A 23,965-nucleotide genomic window follows, 5' to 3' on the forward strand; every position below is an offset into this window, starting at 1 on the left:
ATATGTCGGATGCTAGGGTTATTTCTCTTCAAGCATTGAGTTTGGATTGTAACATTGACAACCATAACCCAACCCATTTAACATTAACAACCATAACATAAGCATTACATTATTGCACTTGCATTTTTGAAATATGTAGTGACATATTTCATCACATTTCAATCCTGTGATGAATTATTGCACTTGCACTTGCATGGTCGAAATATGTAGTGACACAATTGTATTATGCATTATTATTATTATAATTTTTTTTTTTTTTGTGTTTTTTTGCTGTTGTTTTACTTTTCAAATATTTGGCTAAGGAGTTTTGCCTAGTGATGAGTAGTGAATGGGATGTGCCTGTGGTATACGTGCAGTGATAAAACTGTGGCATTCAATACAATTTTTTATTCAAGTCTAATCAAGCTTGTTTAACATTTTTAGTGCAGCTTACTCATTGATTGTTTGTTCTCCCTTGCTTCAGTCAAATTTTTATAGTTAGATTTGTCTGCCACAATGCTTAAAACTAGTGTACTCCTCTAAGTTTTGCTATGCTCAAATGAATAATTTTATGCTTTTGATATGTGTGCCTTTCCTAGAAGTGGTTCATGTTAGAATGTCGTCGTCATCACTGTCTTCTTCATCCATTGCGAAATGTACTTTGGGTCAACCATTGTACTTTTTGTGGGGTTGAAGCTACATTGAGATACTCAAATACTAAAAGAAATTCAGGACGCCCCTTCTTTGAGTGTCCAAAGTTTAACACAGTGAGTAAATACATGACTTGTAATGTAACATGTTTAATATTTTGATTGGTGCCGTTCATCTAACATTTTTTATATGTCTGCAAAATATGAGGGATTACCAAACTGCAAGTATTTCAACTGGGCTATTACTTGTAATCAATACATAGAGCCGAATGTGCAAGAAAGGCAAAATGAACTCTTAAGAAAGGAGAAAGAGCTTGAGAAGAGACTCAGCGATGTCTTAAAGATGGAGATTGAGCTCCGTAAGAGAGAGTTGGTACTTCTTGAGAGAGAAGATGTCCTAAGGCGTTCACGCACGCTATCGAAGGTTTATTAGGGTTTTGTAGTTCTCTTCTGTTGTTATTTAGTGAAATGGTAGTGATTTATGTAACATATTAGTCTGAACTTGTAGTTTTAAATGTTATAAGTTATGTAGTTCTTAGATTTGTATAAGTAAGTGTTATAAGTTATTTAGAGAATTGATTTGTACTTTAGGCTGAATGTAGATTCAATTTCTGTAAACAAAATAGAGATATTTTGTATAATTAAGTGATCTGAATGTTGATTTGTAGTTTAGTTTGAATGTATAATTAATGTGTTCTTTAATTGTTTTGCAGGTTATTTGTTTACTTGAGTGGCAATGTAGATTAATGTCACTTATACCAGGAAAAATAGCATTGATGAAATGTGCAGTAAAGCCTGAATTGGACCCGAAACAACCTGTATGAAATAACACATTATAACACAAGCAACCTGTATGAAACTGGCTAGACCTGAAGCAACTTGTTTGAAATAACACATTATGACACAAGAAACTGGTTGGACCCAAACTGGCATTTTACCACAAGCAACCTGTATGAAATAACACATTATGACACATACGGAATGGGGTCTTCTCGTGCAACTGTATTTCTCAGACGTGCATAATACTTTGCAATTTAATTGTTGACTTTTGTTTCTCTATTCACTGAAATGGCCATAAAACGTGCATAATACAAAATCTCATGCATAATTGGATCACTAGGAATATGAAACTAGGTGGCCATACAAAATCTCAATGCTTCTAAAATAAATGTGATGAAAAACTTGTGCAAAATACCTTCACTAGGAATATAAAATAGCCATACCTAACCTGCCTTCTTCCAAAATAAATTGGAATAACTTCTTATAAATACCTTCACTGGAAAATAAAATAGCCATACAAAATCTACCCATTCTTCCAAAATTAATTGGAAAGACCTCTTCTTATAAATACCTTCACCACCAATATTTCTTCTTCCAACAAAAATAATTACAAAAACTATAATCACCAAGTTCTCTTCTTACAAAATTAATTACAAAGCCTGCTTACTTCCCACAAAATACCTCTTACAACAAAATATAACCCAACCCAACCATTCTTCTTACAAAAATAATTACAAAACTTTAAAACTTGAGAGTCTTACTAAAAATGGGGGTCTTCATCCTTTCTGCACCGGTTGCGATCCATCACAACCCAAGGATGTCCGGTTGTGCGCCATCCAACCCAAATAAATCTGCTACGATTAATATGCAAATATTAATCTATATATATATGACAATTAAATTGTGCAAAGTTTAGAAATGTTACACTTTCTTGGCTACCAATCAATATTTCTCGGTGCTGGGTTCCACCACTGTCAAAAGCTGGGTTGTCTAGATCAGGATTTGTGATATCTACTTCTGATGGCCCAAATAAATTCCTGCGCGTGCCCATGGCTGGTGTATCTCCTTCATCGCGCTAAGACATCATATACCAAATATAACAAGTAAAAATACTCAGTGCTCTAAGTTTACATTATAAAAATAATTACACATGAACATGTTTTTTTTTTAATTCTCTCAATGTTAAAACATGCATCTGTTTGAGTTTTCCTCCGACTTTGGGTGCTTTCTTCCTTTTGGCTTTAACCTTCCGCAACTCAGTCTCCATCCTGGATACTCTCCTCAAAGATGGGGGTCTTCCTTTCCCTCTGACAACAAGTGGACTCTTCACTTGTTGTGAACTACTAACTGCACTTGTGTCCAGTGTCTCAAAACCAGCATTTGAACCTGTTTTTGGTAATAAACTAGTAAATAAGACACATATAATTATAAAAATTAAGTACATATTAAAGAAGTAAACCATTTTGATAGACAATAAAATTCATCCAGTAAGAACATGTTTGGGTCAAAGATAAGTTGCATTTCTGCTCACGATAACATTCAGTCATCTCATGTATCCTCTTCTTTGCATCTTCAAATTGCTCGTTAGAATCCGCCGCATAAGTTTTCATCCCATAACACATATTCAACATAATTGAATATCTATTACCATTTGGCCTCTGATCCCCTTCGTCATATCTACTGGGGATTAATGTGTATCTCCGCTTGATGTCTTTCCTCCATCGATCTAGAATGTACCGGTCTGGCAATGATTTTATACCATTAGCTTTAAATACGGCCAAAATATGTCTATACAATATCCCCCTCATCTGAAATAACCCACATGAACACTTAGCCTTGCAGTCTTCCTCATTAAAGTCCACTGAATATTTAACCAGTTTACTGAACTCCTCAATATGAACTTCATCTTCTACCAAATAACTCTTCAATACACCATCCGATACAAGTAGAGATGGATCCAAATCGAGCACACCTATTAGTTGCTGCTGAACTTCTCTAAATTTAGCGTTAGTGTACATCTCTTAGAATTTCTTTTCAATTGGGGATCTAGATACACAGGGAATGGTTTGGCTAAATGACTGGAATTCTGCATGATTTTCATTCTCAATTTTCTTCCTCAGTGCATTGTCGAACTGGTCGACAAACTCCTTCAAGTTTGTCGTTGAATGAACATAAACATAAAAAAAAGCATTCATACTCTCGCTGCGCTAGGTTGTACTCATTCCAGCCCAAAAGTGCTCTTGAAGGAATACCAGTACCCAATACTCACGCTCTACATATAAACTCTTCAACCACATATTCTCATCTAAGTCATATGTGTTAATAAACCCGACCCAACATTGCTCAAACTCCTCAATTGTTTGTGTGTCGTACACACATTTCATTAGTTGAGTTTTCAGCCCATTTTTGTAGGTAGCATATGACCCAAGCTTCTCAGGGACTTTCTTCAGTATATGTCACAGGCATAATCTATGTCAAGTTTCGGGAAAGACAATAGCAATTACATTTTTTATTGCTCTGTCTTGATCAGTAATAATAGCCTTTGGAGCTATACCGTCCATACAATGCAACCAGGTTTGGAACAGCCATGTAAAGGTCTCCGTGTCCTCGTTGGAAATCAACCCAACCCCCAAAAGAATCGACTGCCCATGGTGATTTACGCCAACAAATGGTGCAAAGGGCATCTCATACCTATTCGTCAAGTATGTGGTGTCGAATGTGACCACATCACCAAAATACTGGTAGGTTGCCCGACTACGTGGATATGCCTAAAAAACATTCTTTAACCTCCCCTCATCGTCTAAATCCATCAACGCAAAAAATCAATTATTCTTGTATTGCATCCTCATAAAATAATCTTGAAGTGCTCCAGCACCACCCGCACCAAGTCGTAGATGTCGTGCTTTGTCGATGTAATTGCTACAATCATTTTCCAAAAATGGGAGGTTCTCAAAGCCACCTGTGCCAACGACAAGAGATCCGTAACTCTTATTCAGTCGGATGCCAGCTAAGTCGTTTGTGTCTATGACTCTTTTCACGGTCTCACTCACTTCTCTATCACATCGAAAGAAGCGGGATTTCATTGGGCTGAGGCTGTGATTGTGTGTATTATGGACTGTTGTCAACCACATCTTTCCCCCGACTCTTAAGGCATTAATTCTTGCATTACAGTCCATTTTTCCCGTCAAACGTGGGTTGGCGAGATTAGAACTTTTATTCCGAGCCTTCCCTCCCCGTGCACAACCAAGGGTGACATATCTAACACTTTGATCCTCCGATCTCTCACTCATTTGTGTCATCACCCCAAATCCGCATTTTTTAGCATAATGCTTATAAGAGCATTGGTAGTGGCTTCTCTATCTTCATCTTCATCTTCAAATTTAAAGAATATGTCTTTAAATTCATCTACATTGGCTTATGCATCTTTAAATTTTTGCATAGCTATAAATAGTGCTTCTTCAAATTTGAAGAAGCACTATTCATTCTTCAAACATTAGTTTACTATTTTTTTCTCTCTCCTACCCTTAAAATCAACTTTGTAGAATTTATATTAAGATGATTTTGATACATAAAATTTGTATTAAGTTGATAATACAAAGTGGATGTTAATTGTAAAATATATATAAAAAAATAATTTTAGGAAACAAATAAAAAATAAAAAATAATAATATTTTATTATTATTTGATTCAAAGATGCATAAACCAATGTGGGAGTTTTTTTTCATATGCAAAATCATTCTTCAAAAGTGATGATTTTGCATATGAAGATGCATAAACCACTACCAATGCTCTAGGTCAACAAATCTTCAAACGAATTGTACTCCATCTCCGATTTTGGCTACTCAGTGATATCATCACCATCCGCCGATGGCACTACCTGTGGTGTACCAGTAGTGCCATCGTCAGTTTCCTGTTCATCTGGTCTATCCAACACAATTTCTTCATCTACTCTAGGAGAAGTACATGGCACATCAGTTTCCAGACAAACGGGTCTACCTTCTTGACCAACTCTTGCGCTCGTTATAGAACTTGTAGCGATAAATGGCCTCGGAGGTCTCAATGGGTAACCAACGTTTTGCTTAAAACAAAAAAAATGAAAACATTTAAAATGCTTCAAAAATAATTAACTAACTTATAACTAAAAGACAATAAGGAAGTTGAAAAATCACCTGAATGTTACTTTGATTTTTGTTGCCATCTGGATATGGCAGGAAAGCTAATGACCATGCAGGCATTGGTCCAAATTAATTGTGCATGTAATTTGGATAGTTTAGTAAACTAGTTTGAGGGATGTCCTAACATAAAAATAATAATAATAATTAAAACCCAAGCTAAACATTGAGTTATAATAACTTTTTTAATTATGAAATAACATACTGAGTTTGAGGGATTAGAGTTAGATGGTGCTAGCGGAGATGGGTGTTCTTCTCCTTTTCCCATGCCCTATACAAGTTGTTCAATATCCAAGGTTAGCTTTTGATAAGTTTTCAGGAAAATTATTTTAATTGACCAAGAGTGAAGACTAATATTGTACATAGTTCATCTACTAAAAAAAAATTATCACAATTTGATTATCATAAAAGGATGATTTACACACGCCATACATGATTGATGCCTTTGTCTGTGAATTACACTACACCAATGACAACTAATTATGCAAGTTGGAAAAGAACTACATCGATGTACTATAAATTATATATATCCGATCGATCATCCATTGAATTAATTATGAGGCTAAAAAAAAGTACCCAAAAATTACGTTCACCACTCTTTTTCAAGTTTGAACTGTTGATGATTATGGTTGCATGGTTCTCAATTATAATCATCCATTGGCTGTTCTTTTGATGATCAACTCCAAACATTTTGTATATTTAACAACTAAATTTTAATAATTATTAAATAATCAGAAAATTAATGTTTTCAGCCAAGAAATTTCTACATATCTAACTCTATGCAATGCAAAAATATTTGTATTACAGTTCTTCTATGCAGTTAACTCTATGCAGCAAGCGTTTTTGTTAACAATATTTAATCTAAATCAGAATATGTTGTGGAAGAAAAAAATCAACTAAATCACAATATGCTTGATTGTGTATCAGTGACCAAAACATTTAATCACTAAAATTACAGATTGAATCACAGATGATGATACTTAGTGGTGGCGACGGTATGGGACGAAGATGACCCACGTCGGTGACCCGAGATGCTGGCCCACGGATTTGACCCGAAATAGTGGCCCACGAAGCTAACCCAAACCAAGCCCAAAAAGTTGGCCCGAACGACGCTTGGGCTTGACCTAGCCCAACATAGACCGGCCTTACGTTTGGGCACCCAAAGAAGTTGGATCAACTTCGATCGAGGTATGTTCGTGCGAGCTGGGTTTCAATCGACGCACTTGCTTGGCAAATGGCTCAATTTGCAGATGGGTCTCGCACACAGAGAGCAGAAGCGGGAAACAGAATAATGAAATGAAAGAAACGAAATGGTTTCAAGTCTGCATTTTCATTTTCGTTTTCCTTTTTTAAAAAAAAAAAAAATTTAATATCAGCTCACGTCAGCCAACTGCACGGCGTTTACCTGCAGAGACTGTGTATAGAACTATTGTTACAAATATCATTTCTATTTCGAAGTTTGGCTAGAATATCAACTTTTGGCTATTGCATCAATTTTTGGCTAGGTGAATCCACATTAAATTAGTCATTTTAAAATCAAATTAATAATATTATATTATATATTTTAATAATATTTGACAATTTTTTTTTTTTTATATTTTGCAAACACGCTTCATATATTTTAATAATTTTTGACAAAAAGTTTTTTTTTATACAACATCCTTAAAACCAACAAATTAATTTTTGCCAACCCTTCTTCTTTTGCCAACTTTTTTAGTTGTAGCTAATAATTAATGATCAAATTAAAATTTAGTAAAGCCAACAAACACATGAGGTCAACATTTTTTTCCACCCAACAATCACAACTAGATATCTTTAAACTAACAAACACTTTCACAAACTCTTCTTTTTCTACCTAACAATCACATCTATAATTCTAAAAGACTAACAAATATAAGTTCTCACAACTTCTTGTACCAACCAATCACCATCTACAATTCTTGAAACTAATAAACTAATTTTTGCCAGCCATTCTTCTTTTGCCAACTTTTTTAGTTGTAACTAATAGTTGAGGATCAAACCCTATCAATAGACTCATCCTCTAACTACATTCATCAAAAACTAAATTTTCTTCTTCCAATTTTTCTATTTTTCTTCCATCAATTTGCTATGGATCCCTCTTCAAATCTTGATTATATTGAATATGATGATTATTCTGATCATGAGTTAGATATGATGCAAGCAATTACAATGATATCCGAGAGAACAACCCAAACATAACACATCTTTCCTCCTCACTAGACAAGAACAGACAAACAATATGCCAAAACAGAAACAATAGAGAATCACTACCCAACGCAATATCAATAGCTAAAATAAAATGATTGTAAATCTGTGGATGAAATTCATACACCATACTCAATAAAAACCCCTTTGCAGGTTCATACACCATACTCATAAAAACCAGAATTTTGATACACAACCGCAGATCTATGAACGAAATTCATACAATTTCATCATCAAAATAAATAAATAGTAAAACATTTACCCAAATCGCGCGACGGTAGTGGTAGATTTGTTCCCACTAGAGAGTGATGTCATATAGGGTAGAGCCAAGCCGATTTGTGGAGGAAGTCTCACAACCTTCTGGACGACATTTCATAGGCAAATAAAGAAAGTGATTCAACACATCCATGGTTGTTGCAAAGCAAAACACATGGTGATTTTATCACTCAATGAAGAGAAAATGAAAATCGGAGAAGAGCGAGAGAGAGGGCGAGGAAAATGATAGCACAGAGAATGCACATAAAAGAGGGAGAGAATAGTGAGGAAGAGAGACTTACATTTAGTCTGAAAGATGATGGCAACGAAGACAACCATCAGAGAGAAGGAGATGCTTGCGGGTTGAAGAAGAGCGAGGTAGATATGTCTCTGGGTAGCTTTTGGGTTGAAGAAAGAGAAAATAATGAGGGAAAGAGAGGGGAGGAGGTTGATGAAATAATAAAATAGTCTCATCCAGTGTGAATAGTAGCTCGCTAACTTTGAAGAGTACCTAAGAATTATTGTAGCTCATATGTTGAGCTTTGAACCATTGGCTAGTCTAATGTGGAAGTTTTTTGACAAATATAGCCAAATTATTGACTTACATTGGCATTGGCATTTGGCTAGGCTATTATCAATGCTCTAAATTTTCTAAATCTCAAGTCAGTGTTTACGTGGTTTGTAACTATCACATGAACTAGGCTGCTATGCTATTTTGTTTGGATAGTGAGTTGAGATGGTTTGTGAATAGTAGTAAAATATTTGAATTAAGATGAGATGCATTAGAAATAATTTGAGTTAAAATGTTTTATGAAATTTTAAAAAATGAGAGAGAAAAAGTTGAATAAAAATATTTTAAAGTTAAAATATTGTTATAATATAATTTCGTAACATTATTTTTGTTTTGAGATATGAAAATGTTAAATTATTTTTTGTATTTTGTTTGAAAGTTTGGGAAAGTTATAATAATTAGGTAATGATTATATGAAAAAATTAAAAATTAAAAAATGAGAGAGAAAAAGTTGAATAAAAATATTATAAAGTTAAAATATTGTTAGAATATAATTTCTTAACATTATTTTTGTTTTGAGATATGAAAAAATTAAATTATTTTTTGTATTTTATTTGAAAGTTTGAGAAAGTTATAATAATTAGGTAATTATTATATGAAAAAATTAAAAATTTGAAATTGAAAAAGTCTTTATATTTATGGTATTTAAATATTAAAATGAGATGAAATAATATGTAAATATGTTTCTATCCAAAATATGCCTAAACATTGAAAAGGTGTTCAATTATGAACCGGATGGTGGGGCTTTTAACCTCGACTAATCAACCTTAAGAAACAAATTACAATCTTGTTTCACACGTGTCAAATAATTATCGGATGATGCTAATCCTGAAATACTAATCTTGCATAGTGGAGACTTTTAACTAGAATTTGGATACTAAGATGAGTTAAATTGAATTATGAATAGTAATATTTTATAAGTTTTATTGAGATGAGTTTAACTTTTTAGATTGAGATGTGTTTAATTTTTTAGGTTGAAATGCATGAAGTACCTTGAGATGTGTCTAATTTTTTTTTATAGAAAATTAAAAAAAGTTATAGATTTTATCAATAATTAATTTGAGATGAGTTGAATTGAATTCATCTTCCAAATGTTCTTACCTATTGCATGCAAAGTTGTCGTCGTGCCAATTTGCCTGTTAATATCCCCCCCGCCCCGGCTGGGTGGTTTCTGCTTTTTTATTTCACTTTTGTCGTTTACAGGCTTACTCAAAAGTAAATACAAATTAAATTTTGACTTTTTAAGTTGAGATATGTTTAATTTTTTAAGTTGAAATGTATGAAATAGTTTGAGATGTGTCTAACTTTTTTATAAAAATTTGAAAAAGTAATGAGCTCCATCAATAATTAGTTTGAAATGAATTGAGTTGAATTCATCTTTCAAACAAGCCTAACCTATGGCATGCAAAGTCGTCGTCGTGCCAATTTGCCTGTTAATATCCCCCAATTTTTGCCTTTTTATTTCATTTTTGCCATTTACAAACTTAGAGCATTCTCGTTGACTTACTCAAAAGTAAATACAAATCAAAATTTGACTAATGATCCTTTAAAATGGTCTAAAAAGAGGTAAATAAAATAAATATTTTGCTTGTTAGCTACAGTAACTCTAAATAATTTATATTAGTTTCTCTATCATTTTATTGCTACAACAGTTGCACCACTAATTATTATTTATATATATAGGTGCTTGGGTTTATACAATTTACGATGGATTTGAAATGTAAAATATGAGAAAAATAAATTAATTAATAAAATATATTAAATTAATAATATCTTATTATTATTTTAACTAATAAATGAATAATTCAAAGTATAAATAGAATAGATAAAAGATAAATTATAATGGTACCCTTACATTTTTTTTACTACTGTTTTATTATCTAATTATTTTTTTCTTTTTTCTATTTGAATCTGGATTAAAAATCTTAGAACATGACTTTCTTGCATAGTCTAGAAGAAAATAAATTCAATCAACCTACATAAGCATATAATTTAATTAAAAATAAATTTAATTTTATAAAAATTAACTTTCTTTTGCTCTTTGAGCAAATTTTTATAAAATTAATTAAATTATTTTAGTTGATTAAATTTATTTTCTTCTAGATTATATAAGAGAGTGATGTTTAGATATTTTTAATCAAAATTAAAAAAGCAAAAGGAAAAAAAATAGCTCGGTAATAAAACAGTAATAAATAAAATGTAAGTGTATCATTATTCAAAGATAAAATATGTAATTTTAGTTAAATTTTAATTTTGACTTTGTCAAAGCCAACGAAAATGCTCTAAACATCCACTCCTATGCACCAAACGATCATGAAAGGCTGCGCTGTCCGTTGTGCCTCCAAAAGCCCAGTTTGTTTTTTTTCGGCCCAAATTGAGTCCACAATCTTACATTCTGAAACGGCGTCGTTGCTCCTTGATGTGAAAATAGGCTAGTTTCACTCCGACACTCGCGCACACCGACTTCGTAGCTGCCTCTCAAGCGCCTTCTCTCCGATTTTGCTTCACAAGGCAGTCCGGGTAAGTAAGCTTTGGCATTCATGTATCGCTGCACTGTAAATTCTTTCGGAGGTTTCCATTTCTAAGATCAAATTTGTTAACCGAATCGAAACTCTATGAAATTCGTACGGTGAAGGAGCTTTTCTCATTTTTTGCTGCTTGAATGGTATTCTTTACAGTCTTTAATCTTTATTCAATAAAATTAAGCTATTTGTGCTCAATGTGATTATTTACTTAATCCCTGAATTCTCTGTGTGGGTGTGACTGTGGGCACCTATGCCTGTTTCTCTGTCGATGTTAAATCAATGTATGTTCAAAACTGGGTGAGGAAGCTCCATTCGAGGCCCGTTATATTCCTTTTTTGTTAATTTTCACGCAACGGTAATGGTTTCTTATGCATAAAGGTCTCCTCTTTTTGGGGTATTTTTGGGATTTATTGGTAATTTTCAATTCACACTTCTTCATAAGATTTTGGTAACTATCGTTTGCTTTTACCTCTTTTGATGTCTACGGAGATCTCATTTCACTACTAATATTCTCTGTGATATGTTATGGTCTTGTCACCAACTTTTATTGTAGTAATAATCATTTATTGCTTGGCACATTTTTGCATTTAGATAACGCGAATGCATATGTTTACCTGTATGTTTGTTGAAGTATATACACGATATTTCACAGTATCACTTACTGGATATTCTCCGTTTGGTGGATTTTCCTTGACGTTGCTTATATTGTTTATTTCTTATTATAGATCCGGACTATAAGGAGTACCATAGAAGGCTGGACATGCAGATATGAAGACGATCTTAAGGAACCTAGGTAAGGTTGACTTATGAAGGTTCTTTATAGAGTAGTTGGATGTTTTTAGGGATTTTCTTTACAAAATTTCCCAAGTTTTGTTTTTTGGGGTCTTCCATGATGCTGAACATTTGTTTCTTTTGGTTGTGTTTTATGAACTATTATTGGGCTAAATGATTAAAAAGATCCATGTAGCCAGCCCTAGTGGTTGACATCCAGGCATAGCTAAGCAAGATGGAGTTTATTATTATTTGGCTATTTTGTTTTTCATAGGCATTAGAACCAACCATCGGGCACGTCGTAATGATTTTTTGTCCCCTTACCATTGTATGTCCAAGCTGCCATTGAGAGACCTTGGTTCTAGTTTTATTGCATATGTTTTCTGTCTGTTGTCTTCTATCTTCATATAGGTTGACATATATCTGCTTATTTGTGGTGGGTGCAGGATTAGTATATCAAATTGATTTGGAATGCTGTCACATTTACACCTTTTCTAAGAAGTTTTCGTCCTCGTTTAATGGGTTTTCTTCTGAGCTGAATGGTAAAGCCATTCCTTTTATGGATGGGGCCAATCGAGAAAATTCAAGAATAGTTCAGGGTGTGAGACAAGTAGTGGATGATGTGTGCCATATCTTGGAGGGTGGTCCATGGGGACCTGCCCTTGAGAATGCTCTGTGTGTGCTAGATGAAAAACCCAAACCAGAATTAGTAATTGGAGTCTTGAGGAGGCTGAAGGATATCAATATTGCAGTAAATTATTTTCGGTGGGCGGAGAGAAAAACTGACCAAGCACATTGTCCTGAAGCATACAATTCACTTCTAATGATTATGGCTAGGAGTAGAAAGTTTGATGGCTTGGTGGAGATTCTGGAAGAAATGAGTATTGCAGGATTTGGCCCGTCTAATAACACATGTGTTGAGTTGGTTGTAAGCTATATCAAGTTGCAGAAGTTTAGGGAAGCTTTTGATCTAATACAAACCATGAGAAAGTTTAAGTTCCGCCCTGCATTTTCGGCTTATACAAACCTTATTGGTGCTCTTTCTGCTGCTCATGAATCAGACCTCATGCTCACTCTTTTTCATCAAATGCAGGAGCTAGGTTATGAAGTAAGTGTTCATCTATTTACAACTCTTATTCGTGTATTCGCTATGCAGGACAGAGTTGATGCTGCTCTCTCCCTGTTGGATGAGATGAAGAATTGCTCTTTTGATGCTGATGTTGTTCTTTATAATGTCTGCATAGATTCTTTTGGAAAGATTGGGAAGGTTGATATGGCCTGGAAATTCTTTCACGAGATGAAAGCACATGGCTTGAGGCCTGATGATGTGACATATACGAGCATGATAGGGGTTCTTTGGAAAGCGGATAGACTGGATGAAGCTGTGGAGCTATTCGAAGAGATGGATAGCGGCAGGAAAGTTCCTTGTGTGTATGCTTATAGCACCATGATCATGGGCTATGGTTCAGCTGGAAAGTTTGACGAAGCATATAGTTTGCTTGAGAGGCAAAAACAAAAGGGGTGCATTCCGAGTGTGATTGCATATAATTGCATTCTTACGTGCCTTGGAAAGAAGGGGAGAGTGGACGAGGCATTAAGAATCTTCAAGGAGATGAAGAAAGATGCAGCGCCCAACCTTTTAACCTACAATATTCTAATAGACATGCTTTGCAAGGCAGGAAAACTCGAGGATGCTCTAGGCATTCGAGATTCCATGGAAGGAGCTGGATTGTTTCCTAATGTTAGGACTGTCAATATAATGATAGATCGACTTTGCAAAGCTCAAAAACTGGATGAAGCTTGTTCTATATTTGAAGGAATTGATCATAAAGTTTGCACCCCTGATGGAGTTACATTTGGTTCTCTTATTGATGGTTTGGGCAAACATGGCAGAGTGGATGATGCCTACAAGCTATATGAAAAAATGTTAGATTCTAATCAGATTCCAGATGCTTTTGTATATACCTCCCTTATTAGGAATTTCTTCAAGTGTGGCAGGAAGGAGGATGGTCACAAGATATACAAAGAAATGGTACACAGGGGCTGTTCTCCTGACTTGATGTTGCTTAATACCTATATGGATTGTGTTTTCAAAGCTGGCGAAATTCAGAAAGGTAGGGCTTTGTTTGAGGAAATAAAGGCTCAAGGATTTATTCCGGATGTCAGGAGCTACTCAATCCTGATTCATGGCCTTGTGAAAGCAGGTTTTGCAAATGAAACTTACGAGCTGTTCTACACAATGAAGGAGCAAGGCTGTGTTCTGGACACCCGTGCTTACAATACTGTTATTGATGGCTTCTGCAAGTCTGGTAAGGTTAACAAAGCATATCAACTGTTGGAGGAAATGACAACAAAGGGCCATCAACTAACTGTTGTTACCTATGGTTCTGTCATCGATGGGCTTGCTAAGATTGACAGGCTTGATGAAGCATACATGCTCTTTGAAGAAGCAAAATTTAAAGGAATAGAGTTAAATGAGGTGATATATAGTAGTCTTATTGATGGGTTTGGCAAGGTGGGTAGAATTGATGAAGCGTACTTGATCATGGAAGAGTTAATGCAGAAAGGTTTGACCCCTAATGCGTACACATGGAATTGCTTGCTTGATGCACTAGTGAAAGCTGAGGAAATTAATGAAGCCCTTGTGTGCTTTCAGTCAATGAAAGACTTGAAATGTACTCCCAACCACATAACTTACAGCATTCTCATTAATGGTCTTTGTAGGGTTAGAAAATTTAATAAGGCTTTTGTGTTCTGGCAAGAGATGCAGAAGCAAGGGTTGAAGCCCAACACAATCACCTATACCACCATGATCTCAGGACTTGCAAAGGCTGGAAACATAGAAGACGCAAATAAGCTTTTTAAGAGGTTTAAGGCGAGTGGGGGTATACCAGATTCTGCTTGTTATAATGCTATGATAGAAGGGTTAGCATTGCTTAATAGAGCAATGGACTCATATGCACTTTTTGAGGAAACTAGGTTGAAAGGTTGTAATATTCATACCAAAACGTGTGTTGTTCTCTTAGATGCACTGCATAAGGCTGAATGCCTTGAGCAGGCGGCATTTGTGGGTGCAGTGTTGAGAGAAACAGCAAAGTCTCAACATACTTCAAAATCCTGGTAATGGCAAGTATACGGAGAGTTTTGTTCTTGATGATGGTTCTTCACATGAATTCCTTTATAGGGCTGAAGCTGCTCCCTTCAGAGGTACTCTCTTATCTAATTAGTAGAGATTGAAGTTACAAAATGCATAAATGAATGAGGCTTACACCCGAGGGACGTTGGCATCCTTTCCAGCTGTCCAAATTCATACATTTCAAATAGAACGCCCAAACTGGTTTATGCTTTCAGGAGCTCAAAACATAAAATGAAGTCAGGAAGCCGCATGCATAAGTCGAGTTCCTCCTACTCCTAACTTCTATGGGAGCTTGGTTTTTTTTTGTCCGATTCTCCATTTAACCCAGATCCTCCCCCCCCCCCCCAAAAAAAAAAAAACCCTTCATGAGTGTGCGCGCTCTAATATTATTGTTAGAAAGAAGTAGATTCTTATGGACTTTGTGAGGAAAAAGAAGGGAGGGGCAGAGCGGAAACGTTAGTGAACGAAGCAAAGGTCAAAATACCTAATGGTTTAGGCTTATGCCCATGATTCTACTTACTGATGATAGTCCTTAATGGCTCTCAGAGACGCTTAAATTCTTCTATCAAATAGTCAGAAGGAACTTATCTAATAGATTGCCCCTGACCTTTTGTATTGATGCATTGCATTATGGCTTCCAGGCATAAGAGTTGCATGTCAAACATGGGTGAATATGCCAATGAACACTGTCAGGACCTATAGATAGCATACTGCTACAAAGTTCACGTGGAACTTTGAGCATGGGCTTGTTGTAAGATTGGATAAAGCTTCATTTTCAGCGCTCTGTTGTGAACTATTTGGATCTAGTATAGTAGTCTATGTTATCTTCTTCTGCCCTATCATCTTGCAACGTATACTGTGGGAAGGTAAAACTACTGGAAAATGTTGGCCAGCCTACATGATATTATTAGCATGCAAGTGTTTTCTCACCAATTTGTTTTCTTACCAGCACAATTTGTCTTTCGTACGATTCTCTTGCAATCATATCATTCTTATTATCTTTTATAGACTCTCATATACAGTAGGAGGATCAGAGAAGAGTATGGTTGCCTAAAGAGTTGTAGAAATGGATCGAGTTTGTATGCCATTTTTACGTTGTGCTGTGAGATGGTTTCTGGGTACTAAAAGAGGACCTACAAAAATGGAACTGTCACTGCTACTATTTCTCATCAACGCATGTGCTATTAAAATAGCTAGAACCTACCAGAATAGAAACAACTATCATGTATTTTGCCAAAGTTCGGATTTTTTTAAGTCCAGTTTCTTTTTTTTTTTTTTTTTTAGTAAACGGGTGTTAACCTTCATTAAGAGAGGACTTACAAAGTTGATTTGAAAAACAAATCAATTACAATCGTTAATATCTTCCCAGTACACTTTCGTGACTGACATGGTTTAGTCCAGACAGTAAATCTCTAAAGATCTAGATTTTTAGAGAAAATACCACATCTGTCCACGACAGAGATTACAAAGCCCAATACTCCGTCTAAGCAGGGTAGGGTATACCAAATCCCAATAATCTCGTCAACGCGGAGGGGGGACTAATACTCCATTTGGACCAAAGTCCGAAGGTACTAATTTTTTTAAGATTTTTATTAACTTAGAAACTACATTACACAAAGAAAAACACTGCAACAAAAGAAAACGGAACACAGGCTGCTGTGGCGCGTGTAGTAACGCGCCACTCTGGGAAGGGAACCGCCAGTCGACCTTGGAGATCCCGGACTCAGACTCCAGAAACGCCGCGCATGGTGTTGGCAGAGGGCTCCCGGGTGGTGCGTGAAGGCCACGCGCCAAACGACGCCGAAACTTCGAGCCGCGCATTCGGTGGTCTTTAAGATCGGCGGCAGGGCATCACCATGGCGGGGTGCGTAATGGCATGTGGCGGCAGGAAGACCCAGATCGATGATTCACTCTTATTTCGCTTGAAAATACACAAAAATACAAAACAAAAATTACATAGAAGAGAAGGGATGGAGGAGGAGGAGGAAGGGAGGGGAAGGGAGCCGAAGCTCTCACCCCTCAAGCCGGATCTGCGAAGGAGGTTTTTAGAGAGAATGAGAGAGTTTTTAGATAGAGGAGGAAAGTGTTAAGTCCAGTTTCTTGTTGCTCAATCTTCGGTGGCTTTCCAACTCCTCTTTTCCTAAAACATCCTGCACAAACAAATAGAATTGGATGGATAATATTCTAACGGTTACAAGGAAAGATTCGTACATTGGAATGTCTGGATTGGAAAACTAGGAAATACGAGAGTTCATAAAACAAATAAGACCTTATGGTGAATGTTCCATTCAAGTAGAAGTGTTTTTTTTTTTTTTTTTTTTCTATTCATTTCATTTTTTTCCATTTTTGGTCAAATTTATCTGTGAATTCAAAACTAAAAAAAAAATCAGCATGCATGCGAACGGGACTTGATGTAGAGTTCGGAACGGAACAAGAAAATATGCTAGGAATCTCTCTTCGCACACTCTCGGATAAATTATGCTGGACTCACACCAGTCAACAAGGCAATTTTCTGAAAAAAATATAATCAATACTCTGCCTTTATTCATTGAGCAATCTCCTTTAATAGCTACTGAGATTACAAATTTAAATTACAACAAACATGGCTGAAAATCAGCTTTATGATTCCAACGAAATTCAAATTTAAACTAGTTACGATTATCTTTGCATAACCAACAAACTAAATTAAACTTTGAAATTTAAAAATAATGGCCAAGAGATCCAATCTTCAGCCTGGCAGAGTCTTCGGACACGGCTCTTCCATCATCGGTCAACCACCAGGACCATTTCCTATTATCTAACTGAATTGGACGATCAATTGAAAAGATATAGAAACAATACTATTATTTTGACTATCGCTATTAACAATCAAGGACCTATATGATCAACATTTTAGAAGAAAAAATCTTCTCAGTCACTATTCATCATCCACACTTCACATTCTATGAAAAACACTCTCATACCCTATGAAAAAGCTATAAGTGTGAAACGTGAGAGTGAATAGTAATTGATGCAAAATAAATCCTGTCTTAGAATGTTGCAGTTATCTAAAGAGCCCAACTGTTGGGACATATTTTTAAGTAGTTAGCCATAAGTTGATTCTTGTTGAACCCACTTGATTTTTAACATAATGCTGGAAAAATGTAAGAAAAAAATATATATCTCGGATCTTTTATGAATGTAAAACTACCGTTATTCTTCCCCTTCGACACGAAAGAATTGCAACATGTAAATTTGGACCAATCCAAGAATAAAAAATAAGATGCTTACGTAACTTTCATTTCTTGAAAGGACTTTCCTCTGGGTTGGTGAAAAAACACTTTTAATGATCAGAGTTACTCCAATAATAAGTACATAATTTCAATATTGAAACATTGACAGATCTCTTCCATCGGCCACCTACAGTGACACTACATCACAAAAATCAAACGTGCTTCACGAAACATTGGTTTCCGCAGGTAATCAGAACGCAGGCAGGCAGGCTAATTTTTCCCGCTTAATTCCGTCGCAGAATTGCTACTGTCAAAACTTCACCAGCAAAGGTAGAAATAACGCAAAGATGGAGGGAAGTGGTTGTTTACACCAACCATTGACAAAAATAGAGTGAAGCGACCTGGACCCCTTAGAGTGTGCAAATATGAGAAACAATGTATGCATTCTATTATGAATTGCGCGTAGGGGCATTTTGATCTCCTTTAACCAAAGAGAACAAAGCCATCTCCACATCAGCAAATGGTTGGCCGGCATAGAGCTGAAGCTGTCTCTTCTTCACAACAACTACCTTCATGGCATTTGCTTTTACTGCTTCATGAAGTTCCTGAACAATTTTTATTTCATTGTTGTCACTGAGGTTTCTAGAACTAAAATAAATGGAATAAGGGATGGATTATCATGACCTACTCCAGAATGAAGCAAAACCCCACAAATTTGTGTTAACCATGGTGACTAAAAATACAATATGCAAGTGTAAACCTTTGAACAGCGAGTTTCATCTTCCCACTTGTTTGGCACAGCTTGCACAAATATGGCCTTTGCATGTCTCGGGGGATGTGCATGCAATATGCAAATGTAAAGTTATAAGGGTACCCAAATATGGAGGTTTACCTTTATTGACAAAGGAAGAATGTCGGCACTAAAATCACCCAGATCTTTAAAAAAATCTTCCAGTAGAAAACAGAAGTTACTGGCATCAACACGATCCTCGAACGCAACAGTATAGGAAGAGTTACTTTGTTCCTGGGCCTGGGAACCAAACTTTAAGTTGTAAAATCCTGCCTGTCCTTCGCGGTCAGAACCTCTACGCATAAATATAGCCTGGAATTGGATAAATATCAACTTGATGATTAGTTGGAGTCTTGGAGACTGAAAATGCATATTATTGCTTAACATACTGCAAATGAAAGTTTGTAATAAAACACCAAAATCGTGTAGGATATATGTAACAGAACATTAACTAACATCTAAGGAACAAGTATTTCTCATTTCATAATAAGTTCACATCAAAGGTCAGCATTTAAGCCTATATTTGCATTGCTGGTGAGTTAAACCAATTGGTTTCCAGTCTACGTTGTATGCTAATGGTAACATTTTACTTAACAACACTAGAATCAGGCTTTATCCTATGAGAAAGTATGATCAAAACTTTTACAAAAATCAGTATTACAAATCATATGAAAAGTGTTGGCAAATGTAGAAATGCAAATAACAGGAAAGTTAAAATGAACAGTGAAAATCATACATCTCGAGAAAATTTGTAATATGAACAGCGAAAATCATGTCAAAGAGAAAATTGAAGGAGATGATATTCTAGAGCCTTCTTGTGTCACAAACAGAAAATTATGAAGTTAGGCAATTCATGAAAAGATTGTCTATAAAATGAGCTCAACTAAAATGGTATTATGAATGAGAGGCAGTAATTCAACAAGTGGTGAGAAGACACTGACCAAGATGGTTCGGTCAAGTCATACAGTTCAAACATGTAAAAACTAAACAATATGGATCTCACATCTGCAATGATAGCACAACCACTTTCTAACATTACTATATAGAGAGAAGTAGAGTGAAGAGAAAGTTTTGGTCACACACTAGAACGTAAGGAAGATTCAACCACCAGAAATCTGTCTCAATGTTTGGTTGCTTTTCTTTGAACTTGTTGGCCAGCATTTGATCCCCAACTTCTCTGTGTTTTGAACTGCCATTTCTATTCAACACAGCATGCTTATCAGATTTCATGTGAGTTTCCCGGTTTCCTCTTCTGAATCTTGGAGAATGTTGACTCTCCAGCATTGCTGATTGTTGCAAATTTTCTACTTCAACTAAAGGCCTCTCTAGGCTAGGTTCCTGGACAGCACCTAAAAATTTAACAATTTATTGAATGTATCAAATGTAAAACAATGTCTACATGAACTTCGTTTGTTACAGATAATCCAGGAAGCAAAAGATAGCCACCACCAATTTTTACTGACTACATGTAGTTGAGAATTTTAGTAAACTTTAAACCATTAATGGCCGTTAACTGCAATGGGATGTCCCTATGATATCCGATTAATGATAGAGTTGGGAAACAAAAAGAAAAAATATTTCCATTTGTTAAACCACGACATAAGCAAAACTTTTTAATCCTTGGGAATTTTGGTGACATTACCAGTTCTCCGTTCAGCATTTCCAACTCTTATTTTAATTCCCAAATCCGATCCCTGCCTTTCTTCCTTCAACACCTTCCCATCTTTTTTCGATGTTGAATCTTGCGTTAGTGATATCATTTCATCATCTTCCCTTACAGTCCTGTAAGTGCTTTCAGGATTATCACTATGCCGTCGCTCCAGCTGTTGTTCAAGGTCCAATAATTCTAAACCGTCGTCACTGACAGTTCCATCTCCGCGTATTCTACCTGCACGACCCGAGCTTCTTTTTTTCTTGTTAGGCACTTTACGATCTCCAGTACCTTGAAAACCCTTAGGACCATCAATTGACTTCGTTGAAGGGCTTCTAAATTTTAACTTCTTCTTAAACATCAAGGCCCCATTCGAACCTTTTGAATCCAAATTATCCCTATTTGCCCCATTTTCAATCTTCCCAGACTTCCCAAGATAATTAACATAAGATCCCGGTAACTTCTCTGGAAGCGAATCCAACCTCTTCTGCAAGTTATTCAATGTTGCACTCATTTCTTTCTCAATGCCCGCTCTATGCCTAGATATCGCAGTCTCTTCGTCAATTTCATATTCGTCCTCATCATCTTCCTCCTCCACCTTTGCCTCACTCTTCCGCGCTTCCCTAGCCATTGCTCTTATTTCTTCAATTTTCCTTTCCAATTCAGAGTCATGCGCAAAAACCACGTTGCTTGCACCAGATATGATTCCATTTTTATTCACCAAAAGTTTCTTGCTTTCGGTAATACTCGAATCCAAATTATCCAAATTCCTTTCTTTTCTATCAGAATTGCCACTTCCCATTATCCAAACCGAACATACTGTTTGTAACACGAAGACCCCAACAAAATACGCACCGTATTTTAGGACGGACCCAGCCGAAAGTTTACCCAAAATGCCATTGTATTCAGCAGATGTCTCGGACACTCGAAATTCCTCGACTCTATCGCCCTCTCCGGGGTCGGCGGCTGCCTTTGTGTTGCCGGAGATTTGTTCGGTTAGGGACTCGAAATCTAGGTGAGTCTCAGTTTTGGTTTCGGGAGATATGATGGGAATTACGGGGTTTGGCGAGGGTTTAGTTAGGGTTTTGAGAATCTTGGGGCGGAGATAGTTTTTTCTCCTCGTGGGTTTTCGAAGAGAAGCCGCTACTAATGGCTTTGTTCGTGTCGCAGCGGTAGGGTTAACGGAGGGTGTGAGGGACGAGAAGGTGGCGCAACGCGCAGCTGCCATTGCTCATGTGGAAAGAAGGATTCTGCTATGAGAACTGTACTGAGCGAAAAAACACTGCTTCATGGTAACGTGCGACGAGGGCGTTTAGAGTTTTGAGACTTTTGACTTGATTGGGTCATCCCCGAAAAGCCCAGTGAAAGCCCGGCCCATACGGTTCTGACATGTCGGTAATATTATTTGAAAAATCATTAAAACTTCGTTTAAATATAAGAAATGTTTTATTTTATCTCAACTGATTATTATAATTTTTTAAATTTTTATATAAAATAAAATAAATAATTTATCTTTTTTAAATTTTAAAATAATAATAATATTAAAAAATAATATTATAATAATATTCTATTCAACTTTTAACTTTCATCTCAACTCACTATCCAAACAGCACCTAAGGGTCAGTTTGGATCTCAAATTCATCTCAATTCATCTTATCTAATCATTATAATTTTTTCAAATTACAACATAAAATATAATAAACAATTCAACTTTTTCAAATTCTAAAATAATAATAATATTAAAAAATAATATTCTAACAATATTTTATTCAACTTTCATCTCAATATAACTCAACTCAGTTCAACATCTAAACGCAGCCTAAGTCTTTTCAAATTATAGATAATCAGATATTTTATTACGTATCATATAATTAAAATTATTTACATTAATATCAAACTCAAATAATACAAAATTTTAAAATAAGTTATAATTAGATACAAGTACCTACTTTTTTTTTCTTTTTTTTTTTAAAAAAAAAAACGGTACTTCAATTTTATTAATTATCCTCATTTATGGCGAAAGAATAGCGTGGTAACAATCAGAACATTTGAGATTTACAGATATTCAAAAAAAAAAAAAAACATCCCATGCATCAAAACTAATATAATAAAAAAACCTATACAATAAACTATACCAAAAAAAAACAAACAACCAATCTAAACAGGCCTATTATATAAATCAAAACCAACAAACCAACGATCTCTAATAAAACTTTTTCAGCACCTACTTTTTAAGCAGACTGGATGTATTTAAGATTGTTTAAATATCGATTTTCAGATAAAACTTTCAGAGATGGATTTTTTTAAAATATTGTGAAAGAGGTCAGTTTCACTAAAAATATGTCCTGACTTGAGAAAGTTTCATGAAAAATAAATTTATTGGACTTCAAAAAATCAGCAGATCGATTAAAAATATGTTTAGTTAGAAGATTTTTCTAAAAGTTACTATGTTTTTTTTTGTTACGAAAATCTAAATAATTATTTTGATGATAATTATTTTTGAGTTTATTTTCATAGATTAGGCTTAAACGATTATATCTCCTACACAAAATGCATTCATTCTTGGAAGACTTATAAACCATAATATAATGGTGGATTTTGAAGTTTTGCATTCCATGAAAACAAGGCAGAAAGGATCAACATGTAGTATGACTCTAAAACTTGATATGTCAAACTCTTATGATTGTATTGAATGGTCTTTTTTTAAAGCTATGATGAAGAAATTGGGCGGCTTCTGTGAAAAATGGATCAAGTTGATTATGAATTGTATCACTTTAGTTTCCTATTCCGTTCTATTAAATGGAAAACCTGGGGCGAGATTTTATCCTTCTAGAGGCTTAAGGCAGGGAGATTCACTTTCTTCCTACCTATTCATTTTGTGTGCAAAAGGGCTAAGTGTACTCCTTAATGCCTTAGAAATGGTTGGAAATACAAAAGGGGTTATTGTATGTAGGAGAGAAACCAGAATAAATCATTTACTTTTTGCTAATGACTATGTTTTGTTTGAAAGATCAAGAATTGATGAGTGGTACAAGTTACTGGGTATTCTTCATAAATTTGAAAAGGCTTCTGGACAGTTTTTAAACAAGAATAAAACCTCCATATTCTTTAGTTCCAATACAAGAGAAGAGGCAAAACAAACTATCATAGAAGTGGCAGGAGCAACAATGAGTGACAGCTATGAAAAATACCTAGGTCTCCCAACTTTGGTGGGGAAATCAAAATATTATACATTCAGTGGTAGTAA

General features: G+C 35.3%; 2 protein-coding genes across 2 annotated transcripts; one reads left to right on the plus strand and one right to left on the minus strand.

The window, feature by feature from the left end:
• The first annotated feature begins 11,084 nt into the window (after window positions 1–11,084).
• Window positions 11,085–15,406, plus strand: LOC108979781 (pentatricopeptide repeat-containing protein At3g06920). Its single transcript, XM_018950541.2, has 3 exons — window positions 11,085–11,153; window positions 11,884–11,951; window positions 12,376–15,406. The coding sequence occupies exons 2-3, from the start codon at window positions 11,927–11,929 to the stop codon at window positions 15,051–15,053; spliced, it is 2,703 nt and encodes a 900-aa protein (XP_018806086.1). The 5' UTR covers window positions 11,085–11,153; window positions 11,884–11,926; the 3' UTR covers window positions 15,054–15,406.
• A 2,908-nt stretch (window positions 15,407–18,314) lies between these two features.
• Window positions 18,315–22,012, minus strand: LOC108979780. Its single transcript, XM_018950536.2, has 4 exons — window positions 20,710–22,012; window positions 20,151–20,416; window positions 19,170–19,379; window positions 18,315–18,882 (listed from the first exon to the last, which is right to left on the minus strand). Exons 1-4 carry the CDS (start codon window positions 21,944–21,946, stop codon window positions 18,727–18,729), a joined length of 1,869 nt encoding a protein of 622 aa, XP_018806081.1. The 5' UTR covers window positions 21,947–22,012; the 3' UTR covers window positions 18,315–18,726.
• Window positions 22,013–23,965: the final 1,953 nt, after the last annotated feature.

The sequence above is a fragment of the Juglans regia genome, chromosome 7 (genome assembly GCF_001411555.2).
Source record: "Juglans regia cultivar Chandler chromosome 7, Walnut 2.0, whole genome shotgun sequence".
Lineage (NCBI taxonomy): Eukaryota > Viridiplantae > Streptophyta > Magnoliopsida > Fagales > Juglandaceae > Juglans > Juglans regia.